Source organism: Zootoca vivipara, chromosome 7, assembly GCF_965207765.1.
Source record: "Zootoca vivipara chromosome 7, rZooViv2.hap1.1, whole genome shotgun sequence".
In the NCBI taxonomy this organism is placed as follows: Eukaryota; Metazoa; Chordata; class Lepidosauria; order Squamata; family Lacertidae; genus Zootoca; species Zootoca vivipara.
In genome coordinates, this window is record NC_142590.1 from 42097184 (window position 1) to 42116662 (window position 19479).

Below are 19479 nucleotides of genomic sequence, written 5' to 3' on the forward strand. Positions count from 1 at the left end.
TAAAGGAGTGCCTAAGAACAAAATTTTAGTGGGTGCTTCCAGATGGGTGTTGGAACCAGATCTCCTAATGCACGAAAGCTTTTTGCAGCAGCCACATGATGTCAGCATCAAAATACCAACCCAACCCAATCCGGACTTAACCTTCCTCTGGAAAATGAGGTGGCCCTGGTCTCAACTGACCAGTTTGCCAATTAAGCCCCATCCTAGAAACATGCTAAATAAATAGAACAGCCTAATCCTGGATATACTAGCTATTCAGTTACAGGAAGCTTTTGACTTGATTAGAAGACAGGAGGTGCCAGGAGGCTGACACTCGCTATCTTAAGAGGGTTCCCACTGAAACCACCCTTGGCTCAGAACCAGGCCTGTGCAGGTAGGTGGGGACAGCTGGGTACAATTGCCCTGGGCTTTGGAGGGCTAAGCTGGCCAGGGGCCTGCTGGACTTAGGCTGCCATGCCAGGCCTCAGAGCAGCTCTGCGTAGGCCTACTGAGAACTATAGCAACACTAGATCCAGCAGGCATTCTTGACTGCAGAATGCCACCTGTGTGTCGTGTAGTGATTAGAGTGTCAGATTAGCACCTGGAGGACCAGAGTTCAAATCACCATGGGACATAAAGTTCACTGAGCGACTCACTGCCTCTCAGTCTACCCTACCTCACAGGGTTGTGGGGAGGAAATGAGGCAGAGAACCATGTGTGCCACCTTGTTCTTGGAGAAAAAGGTTGGAATATTTGTGTGTGTCTGTACACACACACACACACACACACAGGCCACTCCTCAGCCTCTCTGGGGTGTAGGAATCTAAAATGCCAAGCCTCCAGACCCATGAAACAAAAAATAGCTGAGGGAATGTGCAAAGTGTACCCCCTTCCCCCGTTAACACAGCCCCATTCACATGCACCCAGCTTTCTGAGTAAGGAGCGTGGCTTCGGCCCTGACACTCCTCATAGCAGAGCCCTCCTTTGCCCCGGTATATGTTCCCGTCAGAGAATGCCTCGCCCCGATCTTTCGCATCTTTCCTTTCGAGATCTCTCTCCTCTCCCTCCCGGGAGTCCCGTCTGGCTCTACCTTGAGCTCCGCGGCGCTTTGTTTGTGCACCAGGCGCCCTCTTGCGGCAGGAGCCGCCTTCTCCAGGCTTGGCCGCCGCGAAGTCGCAGGCGGGATAGGAAGGAAAAGTTTGGGAAAGTTTGGAAGTTGCTGCGAAGTTGTTTCTCTCCCCCCCCCCTTTTTCTCCCTTCTTTTTGGCCTCCTGGCTTTTCCTCGCCGTGTTTGAAAACTGACATGATGACATCCACAGCAGTGCCCGCCTTCCTGTGCCTGTTCAAATAGCATTCCCTCAGTCTCTCGCCATCTCAAACCCGGGATCGGCACCACCTCCGCCCCCCCCCCTCGCAGACAAACCTTGACTCTCCCACCTCCTTCCTTCTGAAGGCGGAGAGGGGGGGCGGGTAGAGACCCAAGCAACTCCTGGGCAGCGCAGAAAGTTTACTGCGCCGATGAGTCCCATTGCCCCCCAGGCATGACAGAGGCTCAGGATCAACGCCGGGACCCCCAGGATCGCCCTTGTGGGGCCATTTAAGCCCCACGTCCCTTTTTGCAAGCTAGAAAGGGCTTCAGCTGCTCCCTCTTCCCTTCATTATTACTATTACTACTATTATTTTATTTTTGCACTTGTCAGATGCGGACGGGACCGTGGCCGGGACCGAAGCACCCGAGGCGAGACCGGGCGGAGAGTTCCCTCTGAAGACAGCCGGCAAGGCGGGTCCCCCGGGAGGAGCAGGATGGAGCCCCACCTGGCGCTGATGTGCTTGGCTGTCGTCGGGGGGGTGCTGCCGGCGTCGGCGCGCCCGGAGCCCAGGAGGCGCCAGCAGATGGACCCAGGGCGCTGCGAGCTGCCCCGATCGGTGAGCTGGGGGGGGGAGGCCCGGGGGTCGGGGGGGGGGTCAGTGACTGCGGGTGTTTAAAGGGGGAATCCGGCGCAGAGGCAGCGCCACATGCCACCGTCAACTTTGGGACTCTCCTTCTACTGCGATGGTCCCCAGCGACGACCCTTAGTGCCAGTGTCCCTTTCTTAGGTTGCTAAAGATAACCACTCCTCCGCAACATCCGCACTACACTAAGGCGCGGGCCAATTACGCGGGTCAGTTACTGCCTTTCCTGGCTGCTCCAACTAGAGAGGTAGCGAGCGAGATAGATGGATATGGCTCCTACCAGGGAGCGCCCATCGTCCGCCCCCCCCCGCCCCCCAGGGAGGCAGAAGTTGTGCCCCTCGACACCTGAGGAAGTGGGGTGGGATCGAGCGAGCAGGTTTGGGGAAAGGAAGCAATGCCCTTCTTTCCTTCTGCGGATTGCACAGCCCCTAGCACACTGTTGGCGCGAAACAGGAGTAGTTGGACTACTACCGGTCAGGACACTTTGTCTTCCCGTCCCTGGGTACCACTTAGCAATAAATTTCGCTCGCCCTTCTTCTTCTTCTTCTTCTTCTTCTTCTTCTTCTTCTTCTTCTTCTTCTTCTTCTTCTTCTTCTTCTTCTTCTTCTTCTTCTTCTTCTTCTTCTTCTTCTTCTTCTTCTTCTTCTTCTTCTTCTCCTCCTCCTCCTCCTCCTCCTCCTCCTCCTCCTCCTCCTCCTCCTCCTCCTCCTCCTCCTCCTCCTCCTCCTCCTCCTCCTCCTCTTCTTCTTCTTCTTCTTCTTCTTCTTCTTCTTCTTCTTCTTCTTCTTCTTCTTCTTCTTCTTCTTCTTCTTCTTCTTCTTCTTCTCCTCCTCCTCCTCCTCCTCCTCCTCCTCCTCCTCCTCCTCCTCCTCCTCCTCCTCCTCCTCCTCCTCCTCCTCCTTCTTCTTCTTCTTCTTCTTCTTCTTCTTCTTCTTCTTCTTCTTCTTCTTCTTCTTCTTCTTCTTCTTCTTCTTCTTCTTCTTCTTCTTCTTCTTCTTCTTCTTCTTCTTCTTCTTCTTCTTCCAGTCTAGACTTGCAAAATAGTCAACCAATGCCAGATAATGGAAATCTTATTCCAAGAGTTCAAGAAACATTGGCAAATTAGTTGAGATTTGCCAGGTAACTCTTTCTCTCCTCCCGTGTGTGGCAGGCTTGTCAACTTCCCCATGGCCACAATTTCGTATTTCAACAGTCTCACAGATCCTTTAGATCTCCGGAGGGATATTGATTTCCTGCAAAATCCTGTTAGTTATGTTGAAATCTTTAATTTTCTGCACTGAATAGACTAGGGGTATGTGTTGTATTCAACTTTCATAAACAATGTAATGAGGTTTTTTAAAAAATAAAAAAATGCTGCTTGTAAGTTATGGTTCATAGGAACAATTCAAAAGGGCAGTCAATGGGGGATTGTGTAGGAGAATTCCCCTGCAGAGTGATCCATATTTGTCAATAAACAAATTTGCTCCAAGCTGAAACTTTACATTGTATAGCACAGTGGGTTTCTGTAAATATCAAATGAAGGCATAAATGACCAGAAGCTCTAACCCTGGGTTGGATTTCTACCTAGATAGATATATAAAGATTCTTTGATCCAGTTTGAAGTATGAGTGTTTATGGGTGTGTATGGGTATATCTTTTCAAAATCTCTCCCCTCCCCAACACCCCCCCCCCACAAATGTAATGCTTGCATTCATTCTCACACGAATAAGATATTTCTGTGAATCTATACAATAATCTCCACTTCATTCATAAATTTAAATCATAAGGTTTTTGTTTCTTAAAAAGATGCTTTGTTTTATTTATATTACTTAATTGAATTTGAATACCACTTAATTGTAAATAAAAGACTGCAGTTTTATTGGTATAATGATCCACTCAGTTTTACCACTCTTTTAATCACAAAGGAACATTAAATGCGTTGATAAGGCATAACTAATCAGGCAACTTTGAGCCTTCATCCTATATTTTATCTTTCTTTCCTGAATGCATGGTTTTTCTACTTGTCTGCTCACATGTTTAATTGCAGACTATGTGAGATTATGGATGCAATCCAGGATCCACTTAACCCAGAGAAGGTCATGCTGGGATAGTTTTACTGGTTTCAGTAGAATAACCACAGCGTCGATGAACTCTGATTTGCAGTCATGCTTGACTTTCCATACACATACCATATCCACAGGCCTACACGTTGCACATTGCCGCTTCAGTCCTACCAGTCTTATACTGATTCCAGTAGATAACTTGCTTTCATGCCAGCATGGTTAGGGCTAGGATATTGTGTACAATGGCAGCCCTCAATACAGTTTGCAAAGTTACGCCATAGGAAGTGATTTCAACCACAATGCTGATGGACAGTTCCTGTTTGCACCATCCCCCCCCCCCCCCCGCCATGGTCCTGAATATACTTTTCTCAGTGCTTTACACCAAACTGAATCTTGCCTTCTTTTTTCATTCCCTTTTCCCTAGCAAAGAGACTTGAACTCTTTCCTTTGGACAATCCGGAGGGACCCTCCAGCCTATCTATTTGGAACAATCCATGTGCCTTTCACACGCGTGTGGGACTTTGTCCCCGAGAACTCAAAATCTGCTTTCCAAGCCAGTTCCAGTGTGTACTTTGAGCTGGACCTCACTGACCCCTACACCATTTCAGGCCTGGCAAGCTGTCAGCTGCTACCCCACGGGGAGAACTTGCAAAACGTGCTCCCCCGGGATCTTTACCACCGCCTCAAGCGCCACCTTGAGTACGTCAAATTGATGCTCCCTCACTGGATGACGCCAGACCAACGGGGGAAAGGTCTTTATGCCGATTACCTCTTCAATGCTATTGCTGGGAACTGGGAGCGCAAAAGGCCCATCTGGGTGATGCTGATGGTCAACTCCCTCACGGAGATAGATATCCGTTCCCGTGGGGTGCCCGTACTGGACCTCTACCTGGCTCAGGAGGCAGAGAGGATGAAGAAAAGGACAGGAGCCGTGGAGAGGGTGGAAGAGCAATGCCATCCACTGAATGGGCTGAACTTCTCCCAGGTAAGGAGATGCAGGCCACACACACACTTTCAAGAAATCAAGTCTTGAGGTAACCTTCTTGCTTCGAAAAATGACCTGTGTTAGGTTGGGCCAGGCAGGGTCTTGAGATTGATATGAAGTAGAGACACATGTCTCATATTTAGTTTTTAAACATTAACTAAATTATTCTATGAGAACACGGAATGTTTATTCTTTCCTACTGGTTGTGTCTTGTTCTCAACCACACATTGTGTATGAACCTAGGTGTTTGTGGGCATGGAAATGTGGTGTGTGCGTTTTTCATGATCAAGTGGCAAAATTTGTTTGAAAGCTTAGGGTGCTGTTCTTTCAGTGGGACCATAATATATGTGCACACACAGCCCCAGCTGTTGCGTATGCTTGAGAAACATAATGCAGAGCAATGATGGAGGAGGCATTGTCAACGCAGTGGTGCCTCAGTTTCTCTCTGTCACACACACATTGAACATGATACTAGGCTTTAAAACATGATCGTGTCCTAAAGGTAGAAGATAAGCAGTAAGATATTCAACGCAAGCAAATGTCTGATGGTGTTAGACTTTTTGTAACAAGGGTTGTTGTGTCTTGCTTTTATAATTACGTGATACCCATAGAAAAATGTACATGAAACCATGTCTCTCTACATGTTGAGTGCATACTGTGGATCATAGACATAGTATGAGAGCACATGATGCTTCCACCTTGCTGACCAGGTTGAGCTCTGGTCAGTATCTGAATGGGAGGCTACCTGAGGATTACCTAGGAATGAGTGCATGTCTTTACTATAAAAACAGTAAAGAGTAAAGAAGTGGCTTATGTTGTTATGAGGAGAGTTAACTTTAAATTTGTTGTGAAAGACAATGTGTTTATTTAAAAACTCTCTTCTGAAGAACTTTTGTCTCTCCATTTCTGATGATAGATCTTTGTCTTTGTTGACAGAACTCAATATAAGTCCACGCTATATATTATTTAGGTTTAAGGGATTCACCAGCATCTATTCTAAATTTAGCTTTTTTTCTGCAATTGTTCGTGCTAAATCCAAAAGTCTTGGTTGCCTGGCTTGTGTCTGTTTCTTTATCACATTTAAAATCAGAGATGTCCTCTATTTACAGCAATACCCTCAGCACTGGACACTCTTTGCTTTCATAATCTACTGGTATGTATCTTTCCTGATAATGGGTTTCAGATGTTTTTCTGAAGAAAAAAAAATCTCTGCACTATTTTGGACAGAGTGGCTGTTTTCCATTAACAATCTCCAAAATATCACCTGTGAAAATATATAATTAGTTGATAGGTGTGCCAAAAATAGAAGGGCTGGGTTGGAATAAAATGGGAAAAACATGCTAGCTGACACATGATTTACTAGTGCAGTGTATCCTGTCTGTGATGTTGGGCTTGTTGGACAAATAACATCAGTCCTTCTATGACCCCAGTAGAAATGTACACAACTCTGGGGCAGAAAAGCACCAGGGCCTTCTCTTGGCAATTTCTACAACTGCATGACATTCATTACATAACTCTCCAGAAGTTCCTTTTCAAATGAGATACTTATTTCAAGGCAGAACAAAAAGAGCAAAAGTGGTGTTTCTCCTGTCTTTGGGGAATTGCTCTTATTTCTGTGGCTGTCAGCTAAATAAAATTTTTAGCCATCCAATCCAATATTTTACTCTGTTGGAAAATATATTCCCAAGACTGGTTGTAATAATGAGATTGACTAGATCCATGAACTGTTATCTTATTCCAGGGTTGCTAGCACACAGGTTAGTGTGGGTGTTTAAACTAAGGTTGCCATTTGATTTAATATTTAATATTTTCTATTAATTAGCAGACTAATCATGATACAAGTTATGTTTTAGGGATATTAAGCAGTTGCAAAATACTGTAGAGTTGAGCACCCTTTAACAAGGCATTAGTTTCAGTTCAGGTCAAATCTAAACCCACTTTTAAGAAAAGATAAACCCAATTACTCAGTCACAATGAACAAACCCATCAACATTTTTCATCCTATTTATTTTTAAAGTGAACTAGATGTAAATCTTTTCCATTTTATTCCTTTGAAAATTGAACAAGATACTTTTGACCCAGCTTCCTCCAAAAGAGCTGTCAAGTTTTCTACATCAAGTACACCCCACTTGAAACAAAGTTCAGAATAATTGACCAGAAACATAAGGTACCTTTGATGACACTGAGGATCTATTAGGTTGAATAGTACTCTGATAAAAATGGATAGTTGGAAACTTTTCAAATGTGAATTATATTGCACACTTTCGTAGATGGGAGTATAGAGTTATTATTTTCATTAAAAGAAGAACCTCTTGGAGTGGGAGCTAATAATACTGATTTATTTTTTGGTCTCTGATTTTAACTCTACCAGCAATCACTCTGCTACTGTTTTAGTCATCTTTTTTGCATAATGAAGAAGAAGGAGGAGGAGGAGAGATAATCATATATTCAAGAAGGGCTTTTGCTTCTGAACAAAAGTTGCTTGTTCAGAACATGCTGCTTAGTTAGGGAAGCTGAATAATCTCTGCCATTCAGGAAGAGTTTTTAAATCTCTTTCTTAAATGTGAAGTATTTGCTGCTGAAGTGTTACATTAGACATCACTCTGCCCCCAGGGCAGCCACTGGCCTGTAGAACATGCTTTCATTTTGTTGGTGCAGGTCCTTGTGGAAGCGGTCAACAGAGTATTGTGTGACCTCAAATTTGAAAAGTCCCTTTTAAAATTCCCCCTAACTGGGAAAGCAACGTATTCCAAAGTAACATGGGAGGAAAGAAGGCACAGCTAGGCTTGCTGATCCTTTTTGGTGCTGTCTAAGAACTGGCTGCACTTTGCACCTGGCAGATTGTTCAAAGGGAGCAATTTGTAATGTTATCATTCTGTCTAGCAATCCCACTGCGTGGTGTATTATGGCCTTAATTGAAAGGAGTGGATTACGATGAACTAGATTTCCTCTCTTAATTCTAAATCTTGGATCTTCTCCTCAGAAACATATAATTAGTGGTATTAATGATGGAAATTAGAAAATGACCAGAGTTTGTATTCCAGTGGTATGTCTAGGCCGATGTGAACATCTGTGATCGTTTATAGCCCTGAATCTGTTATGGGCATCAGTTGAGTTCGTTTTAACCTGCTTTCAGCATTACTTTAATTGTAATATATAATCTGAAAAATTTGGAAACTGAGTCCTAGAAAGCATGCTGTACTGAAACATCCTTAAGCATTTGTTTTCAATCTATCCAATTTTCAAATACTTACTGAGGGAAAATAAGTGGTTTGTTTCTCCTCCAGCCAGTCCTTTCCCTTCTCGAAGTGGTTAGCTTCTTTCTTTCTTTTTTACCCTTTTCTCTCAAGTTTCATGCTACTGGAAATTTAAATAGGATGAATGCATTGTGTCTGCTTAGTTGAAGTTGGCTTCTATTGGTTACTGAAACAAAGTGAAGATGCTTTAAGGACAGAGGAGAAGATCCCATCTTGGAAGCATCCACCACTACTTTAAATACTGTAGAGATTTTAGCTGCATTTGTATCCCTGAAGCAGACTTCTATTGTATCATATTTAATTATGCAAATTTGTGTATCCCAATGCAGTTTCCAGGCCTGTGTACTCTTTCCCAGCTCCTGGTTCATTTCAATTTCTATAGTGTCTTAGAATAGTGCTTACTGCGAGAAGTAAGGTTACAGAGAACAAGGCTGAGGGCTTTCTCAGCAGAGGTGCCCGCCCTGTGGAAGCAGCTCTGGGCGGTTGGAGGAGGCTCAATTTTCAAAGATTCAAAGCAGTGGTGACCTGGGGGTTCTGTTTAACCCTTTAGCTTTGCACTGTTTCCCCCAAATCTACCCTGCCTCCCAAAGGTGCAATTAGCCCTGCTACTGATCTAATAGCAGCTTCTTTGGGAGGAGGAAGTGGGGTCAAAAAAGCAGGACAATATAAAGAACTAAGGATACCTCTCGCCAGCACCACTGGGGGGGGGGATCTGATTATATGTCACAAATCATATCTGTTCTAGACCAGAAAGAAAACTTTCTGGGGGATGAGCCATCCTTAGGTGCCAACAAAGGACATGTTCATGCTGCTGTAGCCTAATAGGACTTCAGTATTATTAGTATTAGTATTAGTATTGGCATCATTTATTAATGAGATTTGTATCCCAACTTTCCTCTAAGGAGCTCAAGGTGGCTTACAGAATTCCCCTCTTCATTTTATCCCCACAAAAACCTTGTGAGGTAGGTTAGGCTGTGGGTGTTTAACTGGTCCAAGTTCACCACATGAGCTTCATAGCTGAATGGGGATTTGAACTCTAGTCCAAGACTCTAACCACCACACCATGCTGGTTTTCACTGGCCCCACACTTGTGTGAGGTAATAGTGTGCCACTGGTTTCTCTCTCTCTCTCTCTTTAACTTTAGGTTGGGCAGGCCATGGAAAAAACCATGGAAAAAACATGGCTATCTCCCCCAGCCTCAAAACTTCAGGCCAATCACCAGCACAGAGAACCCAGCAACTTGGTTTAAGTCTCCAACCTCTCCATCTCCATCCTCATTTCTTCTTTCTGATTTTTCATGTTGCCTTTCTTTCATCTCCTATCACTGGCCCTTTGTATGCATCCTTAATCCGCCTGCAGTTGGAAGCTAAGCCTTTTAGCCTCTTGCTACATTTTTTCAAAAAGTTGCCTTACTGAGGACTTGACATTAGCATCTTGATTTTTTAAATCTCTTCATTGAAATCCCTCTCCATAGGGAATTAGGTTCTTTCTCCTTCGATGGGAAATATCTGCCCTGCCTGGTTTCGCCTTCCCTCTTTTATTTTTGCTCATGAATTCGGTTATCTAGATTGCATGATGTCAACCCATGGTGGAATAAATGCAAAAAACAGACAAAATATCAAAGTGGAATTGATTAGATCAAGGGCAACCCTAGAAGAAGAAAAAGAAAGTTTCCAAAGCTTGTCACCCCAGACTTCACACTTAGCCACTCCTGCCTTCTTCCTCTCTTCTTTTTGTGGATAGACAAATAAACTTTTTTTTTTGCTTGCTTCCCTCGGCATTAAGTGGCAGAAGTGGCTTTGTTAACAATGTCAGTCTTCATTTCCCAGCTCCCGCTGTTCTATCAAATCCTGAGACATGGCAGCTCTGATTACTCTATTGATAGAATTACAGAGGCTACAAGTGCTATTTAATGAGAAGGCTGATGGGTGGCCCATCATATTTTGTCCCTGACAGATATCTGCATTCTCTGAGCTGGTCTCCGCATAGCAGAGCAGCAGGAAACATTAATATACACACAGGACCATATTTTGATGTGCCCTTTGGCTTCCTTTCCTTTCTTTCCCCTTTCCCTTTCAAAAGAGTTTAACAAGCCGAGAAAAGACAGCCAGATTCTTCGCCGATGAAAAGTATCTGTTGAGTGAAGCTAAGCTTGAGAATGCAAAACATTTGGTGCGCTAGAACTTGGGTACTATCCGCACTATATGTTCAAAGCTATATCATGCTACTTTAAACAGTTGTAGCTTCCCCCAAAGAGTCCTGGGAACTGTAGTTTGCGAAGGGTGCTGAGTGTTGTTCGGAGCAGTGCTTTTGTGCTGCTCTGGTTCGCCAGAAGCAGCTTAGTCATGCTGGCCACATGATGACCCAGAAGCTGTACGCCAGCTCCCTTGGCCAGTAAAGCGAGATGAGCGCTGCAACCCCAGAGTCGTCTGCGACTGGACCTAACGGTCAGGGGTCCCTTTACCCTTTACCTTTTTACTCAATGGTACTGTTATGAGAATTATAAGGTCTAAGATGTAAAATAAATGTTCATAAATGTATCAGGCAAACACATACATAAATAAATATATAAACCACATGTCTGAAATAGTACAGGAAAACAGTCCTGAAACCATTTTGACTCTCCCAAATTGACCTCAAACGTTTCCCTGCAAGGAGGAAGGAAATGGGAAAACCTCTCCATTGTCTCTTTGCTCACAAATCCTGTCTTAAGGGCGTATCTGTGAATGAATAAGGTGAGCTTGTGACCCGGATTCAGGAACTGAGTATTTGTTGTTGTTGTTGTTTAGTCATTTAGTCATGTCCGACTCTTCGTGACCCCATGGACCATAGCACGCCAGGCACTCCTGTCTTCCACTGTCTCCCGCAGTTTGGTCAAACTCATGTTGGTAGCTTCGAGAACACTGTCCAACCATCTCGTCCTCTGTCGTCCCCTTCTCCTAGTGCCCTAAATCTTTCCCAACATCAGGGTCTTTCCCAGGGAGTCTTCTCTTCTCATGAGGTGGCCAAAGTATTGGAGCCTCAGCTTCACGATCTGTCCTTCCAGTGAGCAGTTGACTATGAGGGCCACTCCATTTCTTCTACGGGATTCTTGCCCACAGTAGTAGATATGATAGTCATCCGAACTGAATTCGCCCATTCCCTTCCATTTTAGTTCACTGATGCCCAGGATGTCAATATTTACCATTATAAAAGAATGGCCAGGATGCCCAGGTAAAAGCAATCAGTGACCATTATGAGATATCCTGGCAGACAGGCTTTCTGCTGTAGTGATGTATGTATGAGGTATTGGGGGGTGGCCTTGAGCTACAGGGTGGCAATTTCAAAAGTCTACGTATATAAGAGCTTGCACACCAATGCTCTGGGTTCCTCCCCCCCCCTGAATGGGGGGGGGTAAGCACCCTGTTGCAACAGTTTAATAAAGGCTTACTAGCCGCTTTACTTCTCAATATTCTCTAGTTGGCCTCTTGTTATTTTCTCCTACTGATAGAGAACCTACATAAGGACTCTATACAGGCTCTTGGGGAAAGGAGCAGTTTTTTCTTATAACAAAGCACTGGTTAGGCGACCCCTATTTCCATGGCAGACCTACAATTCCCAAAATTCCCCTGAGGAGAGAAATTGACTTGTTAAACCACTCTGAGGGGAACAGGAATCTCCAAAGAACTCTTAGCACATTTATCAAACTGCAGATCCCAGGATTCTTTGGGGGGAAGCCATGACTGTTTAAAGTGGGACCATAGTGCTTTAAATGTGTAGTGCAGAAGGGGCTGTAATATGCATGATACTGACTAAGCATGGAAACAAGGTCCAATGTGAGACCTGAAACAAAAGGTTGCTGTGTGGAGTGCTTCCGTTCAAGATTCCATTTAGCTACGTCCTCTTGCAGGATCAGGCCCGGCTCTAGGTATAGTCCTGGTGGTGCGGGGCGCCAGGGCGCTGCGCCGACAGGGGGGGGGTGTGCTGCGCGGCGAAGCCGTGCGGAAGCCGTGCTGCGAGGGCGGGGGCGCCGGAGCGATCTCCGCACCTCAGCGCCAGGGCGCCCGACCTGCTTGAGACAGTCCTGTGCAGGATACTCCCTTGCCTTACCTCCATAGTCTGGTTCTTTTTTCTTCTTCTCCAGTGCAGGTTTTGGAAGATAACACAGAGCACATTCCTGCATGTTAGACCTTTTTCTGTGCTTTGCAAAAGTTTCCTAGCAAGTACTACAGACGTGTCCAGGGAGAATGTTTCCTGTGCCACTTTTACTTCTTATCACATGCATGGATTTATTTGGGTGGAAATCTGGTAGAGGTTATGTGTCTTTCCTTGTTCATGGAAAATCAAGACAACAAACCATGTTTTAGCAAAGGCATCCGAGATATTTCCATATCTAGGTCAAGCATTAAATGTCACATGGAATATTTATTACATTTTAAAAGGGAAGTAAATGCATAGTTCTGTGGACCTTCTAAGGTTGCAATCCCTTCCACATGGTACTCCTGATTTTTTAATGTCCCCTTGGAAAGAAGAGGTTGAGGAGAACCTATACAGAAGGGCACTGTGTTGTGATCAGTATGGTGATGCTGTTTACATGATCATACAGGGAAAAACTATAAGCAGAAAACATAATTTGCTCAGTGCATGGACATGTTATGACTCCAATACATAGATAAGATTCATTAATTGCCTGCAATTTGCTTGCAATCCTGTGCATTACTTGCAGGTAAATCACATTGGGTTCAGTGGGTGTTACTCCCAGCTAAGCATGCATAGGATGACAGTCCAAAATCCCCTGGTCTCTTGTCTGTAGGATGATGACAGTAAACTACCCTTCTTGGCCTCAGAAGGAGGTTGTGGCTATAAATGCATTACAGTTTGTGAGGTTCTCAGATAACAAGGTAATAGAGTCTCCATAAGCCCCTAAAATAGATAGGGTTTGCTCCTTGAACAGGATGTTAGAGCTTTGGCGAAATCCTTCCTTTTAAGGTCAACAAGAAAGGACAACTAGAATAAATGTTACAAACAGAAAAGCTGCTTATCAGCCCTTGTTTACCTCTTTATATCCTTATCCGTATGTGTGGAAATTGCAAATCCCATCCTAGAAACTCTGGCATAAGTTTAGTGTAAAATAAAGCTTTGCTTGTTCCCTAGACCAAGATATTACAAAAAGGGGTGGGGGTGGCATTCTTAGACCGTATATATGAGCAGTGATTCATCTGCTAAGAAGATCATACAAGTGATTGGAATCTGTTAGCCTCACTGGAAATGATGACAGATCTAAAAGAATAGCACTGGTGGTATTTTGTGTGCATGTGAACAATAGCAAAGTATAATTTCTGCTTTTTTACACCTGCTTTGGAGTTGGAGGCATTAATGACAAACATTGAATAGTGCTGGTAATTAGAACATTTTCAAAGTGGGATCATAAAGCTTTAACTGTGTAGTGAAGAACAAATGTCTCCTTTTGTATTAGAAAGCTAGCTTCACAATATGTGAACTGGAGGCAAAACCTATTCATACGCACAGGCCAGGGTACATTGTTTGCTACCTAGAGATGCTCTCCATCTCAGAAACATGTTTTGCAGAAGGCATCATTTCCTAGGACCCTACCTGCTTTACCAATGTGGAACTCAATAAGAAAATTAATACGCTATGCTAAAGTTACGGTATCTCCACCTGGGCAGATTTATGACCACATTATATGTGCTGTTCCCTGATGTAAGGAATGCACGAGTCCCCGAAAACCTGAAAATGTAACTTGCAAATAAAATTACAAGAATTTTACAGTTTTCATTAACCTCCACCTACAAAACTTCTGGCTGTGAAGCAACCTTCAAAAGGGTTGCATATTTAAAATGCAAATGGTAGGCAATCCAATTTTTAAAAAAGATTTGGAAATTTATGAGAGATCGGGTGATGTGAGGGATCCAGGATTTGGCTGTCCTTGTAAGCTGCGTTCTTCCAGAACTCTATCGCTGCCTTAAAAGGCTCAGGACCAATACAAGCGAAGGCATTTAATTTCACAGTGGTGCAGAAGTCTTAGTAATTGAGGAAATGATAAAACTTGGACTAAATTTTAAGATAATCTTTTAAAATGTTATTGTTTTGGGCTGGGCTGGGCTAGTATAATAAATACTTTGGATTGGTGCTCCCACGGTAATTGTTTTTTCACCAATATAGTCCTAACTAATACATTGCATGCAAGATCAGGAGCATAATTTTTTTAAAAAACAAATAAAAACAAATTATACCCTCCATACCCTCCAAGTGTAAATATATTTTAATCACCCTATCAGCATATCATGTGCTGATCTGTTGAGAGAGAATGCACACATCTATGCAGACATGCATGGACCCTTGTAAGAAGATAGATGTGGGAATGAATGCAGCTTGTTCTCCATTTCATTTCACAATGAACTGTGCACAAATACTCCTTGCGTACAGCAGAGGTTTTCTGTTTGTGATCTAGTTTATATAACACCAGCAACAGGAAAAGCATCTGTTGTACCATCATCTTTGTTAGGGAGTCCCAGTTTGATACCCATATTTCATCAAAATGAAAATAGATGGCATTATATGCTACATTTCATGGTGCATCACTGGTAGGGATTCATAGAGTTCCCTTTGCTTGTGGAGGAGCACATCCTGCGATTTAGGTTTTAGAAGCCATCAAATAAACCAAAATCTTTTTACAGCCATGAAGTCTAAACATCATTTGGAAAAACGGTACTTAATTGCTGGGTGACTATTGTGGTACTTGCTGAATGTATGGCTGCTAGAGCTTGTTTTTTCCTCTCATTGTATTTGTCTTCCAACTTCATAAATGCAGTTTGAACAACTTTTGAACAAAGGGGAATGTTGCTACTTTGGTATGGCATAACAGTTTGGGATCTCACTCCTGGGTTTAGTGGGCAATGCCTATAATTGTGCTAATAGCACATCCACAAAGCATGGTATTAGGCAAGCACTGCATATAGACATGAATTAGGAAGCCAAGATAGAAGAAAAATGGGGGAAGGGAGGGAGAAGCAGCAGAAGGGGGATATTATTCTTGAAGAAACCTAAGTATTATGCATACTGTTGCTTGAGCAACCCCAAAGGACATTGATAGTTCTTGGTTTGTTTTCTGCAACCAAGCACATTTTATTTGCCTTTGATTTTTTTCACAGACATTTGCCTTTATAGGTGGTAACATGAGAATAGCGACGGAATATTTATTTTACATTAGGCGCATATAATGGTCTCACTATGCAGAGGATGCAAAGTCAGCAAAGGGAATGGGGAAAAGCGAGAATGGGGAAAACTGCAAATTTGCTGTTACTGGAAGCCTTTGTAGGCCTATCCTGCATCTAATCTACAATTTTTGAAAAAGATGAAGCAAAACAGTGGGTTTTATTCCACCTAAGTAAGCATCCATCAGACAGATTGGTAACATGGTGAAGCCAAAGGGAATCTGAATTTAATCATTCTACACTAGTTTATGAAAGCTAAAGATTTCATTCCATGAATGTAACTTTTAAAATGTAATTAGGATTTTTTTAACAAACAAAAAACACAACACAGAATCACGACCTACAAATCATAGAACTGCCTTTAGACCTAAGTGAGGTCACCAGCTTGTTCTTTATCCTGGGAGTTATTTATACTTCAAAGAATAGCTTTGATAAAATAATTAAAACTAAATTCTTCAGGGCCTATGCAGGCTAATTTTGTTACCAGGGAGAGGCCATAGCTCAGTGCTGTTTCAATCCCTGGCATTTCTAAGTAAACAGGATGAGTTGAGCAGGTGTTGTGTAAAACCACTGTCTGAGACCAGGTAGATTGGCTGCTGCCAATCCGAAGAGACACATTGGGCTAGATGAACAAATAGTCTGACCTACTATGTGGCGCAGTTCTCTGCTCCTGGCTCATTAGATCCTTGAAAGCAACAAATATCCAGTGTGGCTCCTGCCTCCACTTTGACCCCCTACCAAACTGTATGGCAGGTAGAGACAACTGCATGTTCACCTATCAAAATCAGCCAAGGTTCAAACCAGGAGATTCCTGGGGAGAGAGGAGAAGGGAAAATATTGTTTATTTCAGCCCTGCCAAGAGGTACCAGGGTCTGAACCTGGTAGCTTCCGCATGTCAAGCAAGTCCTTTGCCACAGAGCTACAGCTCTTCCTTCCTTGTTCCCCCACTTCCAACATCTGATTCATTCTTACTGGTTTAGTCCTGATATACTGTACATAGTTGTAGGTCATGCTAGGGTGTTTGCCTGGGTCAGGGCCTAGCCAACCACTTTCTCATTTTGCCCTTGCTATTGGTTCCTCCTTGTGTCCCAGTCTGTGAATATGTCGGTCTGTCGGTTTGTTTGCTTGCCTGCCTGCCTGACTTCTTGCATTCTCAGTCCAGCCCCCAACCTCCCAATTTTCATTTGAATTGACTTTTTGCTGCCACTGTTACACCTGAAGCACCCCAGCTTCAACAATATCAGGAGGATGTGAAGTCAGGGTAAGTGGCAGCAATGCTGCTAAAACAGGAGGCCAGCTCTGTGGCCTCATGGTTGGTGATGCTAATACCTTACCTTTCTTGTCTCACCTACAGTAAGTGCTAGAACTAAGCATGGAGAAAACGGAAAGAAAATGTAAGATGACCTTTCATCTAGAGGACATAGTAGGTGCAAACCTTCCAGCGATGCATTATGTGTCAGACGGTTTCCAAAACACTGTCTGCTTCATACCACATTATGCATTTAGAGCAGTGACATTCTGCTGACACAGGGAAATGTGAGTTCCCGTGATATTCTTCTTAGGAAGTGAAGCCCCTCTTGCATACTGTGATGCAGGTACAAATGTAGGGTTTATTAAAAAAGCAACCCACTTATCTTCTGCTCAACAAGAAGCCATCTGGACTTGTAATGTTTGGCATACAGGTTGTTTTCTCAGGATAACAATATGGGCTTATCCACACTTCCTCTCATCCTGCTGCTGTGCCCCAGGGTATACTGATCTTTAGAACTCAATTGGAGCAAACAGCAATTTGGGTTTTCTCCGGATTGAGATTTTCTCTGATTTAGCACTAAAGAGTGGGTTTTCCCTGGGGAAAGAGGAGGGCAAGGGGAAAACCACTCGGGCCCATGTTTTCTAGGCACAGGACAAGCAGGACAAGCTCTATAGAAATCTATACAAGGCCATAAATGATTCTGCTGAAGTCTTTTAAATGTAAAGTGAAATAGAGAAGCCTGCATAGTTCCTTAAGTAGTGGTTGAGGGGAGGGGGTGTATAATTAAGCAGGTTATGGGGATGGGGAGTAACCTCCAGCTACTTCTTGTCTGAGAAAAGGATTGAAAGGGTCAAGGGTCCAAGAGAAGGGAGCACACTTGGATTTGTGATGCTGTCTGGGTTTAGCATTTCAGTTTTTGCAGCGGTGCTGACTGACCGTGTTGACTTTTCCTTCTCCCCCCCCCCCAAGCTAATAGTGCGAGTCCAAAATAAGGTTTTTCTTTATTAAATCAAGTGACTTGGCTGTGAAAGGGGACATATTGCACGGGATATAACTCAAGTCTCACTTTCAAAGGCATTCATTGCGTTCTTAGTGAAGCAGTTTAGCAGGGTGTCCGGAGAGACCAGAGACTAATATATGTGCAGCTGAAACACTGCTTTGAGAAACTTAATAATTTCAACTGCCCTTCCCGCCACTTTACATCTTTGTGAGGACGCAGCACATGCTTCTTATTTCAAATGCTCTATTTACATCATAACATGAAGCCCCTCTGAAAAACAGATGTACTACTTTGTTTGCTTGCTTACTTGTGTACCTTAATTTGATGGGGCGAGGTGGGGTTGAAGGTTTAGGGTCTGGAGAGAGATATGGCCACTGAATCCATTAAATAATAATAAAAAAAGACTACAGGGAGATTTAAACTGGATATTTTTCAAATCCACCCCCAGGAATTTCATGCTAACTCTTCATCCAGGCTTTGCAAATAGTTTGCACCTCTTGCAAATTTTGAAGGGGCTACTTAGGACAAGCTGGAACTCTCCAGATGTCACCCCTGACCATTGTCCATGCTGGCTGGGGATGATGTGAGCTGTGGTTCAGTATCATCTGGAGGGCTACAGGGTCCACATGCCTGACCTAGACCACCCCAGCAGTCCATATATTTGCTAAGCTTAGTGTGCCTCTTGCTGGTTCTATAAGGAACACATTAGCACTGCTCATGCAGTCAAAGTCATGATGCTTAATGTGTGGGGTGGAAAATGTGGGATCACACTCGCAGGACCTGTCCAGGATCTGTGTGGGTTGAATAAAATTGACTGTATATTTTATAAATCTTATGGATTACAGGAAAAAGGGCAAGCTTTTTTCTATGGTGCCTGTCCAGTTCTCTGTAATATGTCCTCATGTAGTTGTAATGTCTGATCAAAATGAATTACTGTAATTCAGCTGATATTGGCTCTAGCTGCAGAATACCCCCAATTTGCATTTTTCACCGCCACATGGTGTTTCCCACCCTCCATCTTGCTACGTGCTGCTGTGGAGCATCTATTTGCAATTGCCGCCTCCCTAATACCCTTGGCTTTGTAAATGTCAAAACAAGTGTGTTAGCTGCCTTTCATTTGTTTATGCTGGAATTGCTTGGCAGAAGGTGAGCATAGCTGTGGCTGTGGATTTCTAAAAGGACTTAATAGGCCACTTTGTAAACAGATTGAAATATTTGTGTTAGTAACATTTATGGCCTAGCATATCCAGCCTTACCATTGTTTTACATGCCTGTTTCATTTCCTTAGAAATGCTAATGAAGTTTGTGAAGGGACAGGGATTAACCCTTCCTTCAGGGTTATGATGCCCAGAAGATCTAATTGGGTGACAGCATGATAGCACTGTGTTTAATTGCCATGGTGACTTCTGGCTCCATGTATCTCACTTGTTGGAGCTGTATTCACATGTAGGTTACTTAGTCAGCACTTGTAACAGAGGTCTAGATTCTGCTTTGATTTATTTAATCTACTGTCCTACACCTTTGGCTCTTGCCTTGTATCCTTTGCATCAGTTCCATTTTTGCAACATGATTGTGCCACATCAGCTTCCTGGTCTGATTTTGGGCTCAGTGGGAGGGAAGAGAGCAGGAAACTGGAGAGAGTGGAATTGGCCCTACGCTACATTGCCTTATTGACGAGTGCAACATTGCAGTTGCCTGTGCATAGCCATGCCGGGGAAAGGCTATAAATATCCTATTTTGGGTGATAGGGTAATCTGTGCTAAGACTCTTCATATTATCATGCCTGTGTTAATTCTG

General features: G+C 43.6%; 1 protein-coding gene across 1 annotated transcript in view; it reads left to right on the plus strand.

Moving 5' to 3' along the window:
• The first annotated feature begins 1154 nt into the window (after positions 1-1154).
• The window catches only part of TRABD2B (TraB domain containing 2B), a 254974-nt gene continuing 236649 nt past the window's right edge, over positions 1155-19479 (plus strand). Inside the window, exons 1-2 of the mRNA XM_035121644.3 lie at positions 1155-1905; positions 4399-4959. Coding sequence (XP_034977535.2) covers positions 1783-1905; positions 4399-4959 — 684 coding nt within the window. The 5' untranslated portion in view covers positions 1155-1782. The remainder of the gene's footprint in view (positions 1906-4398; positions 4960-19479) is intronic.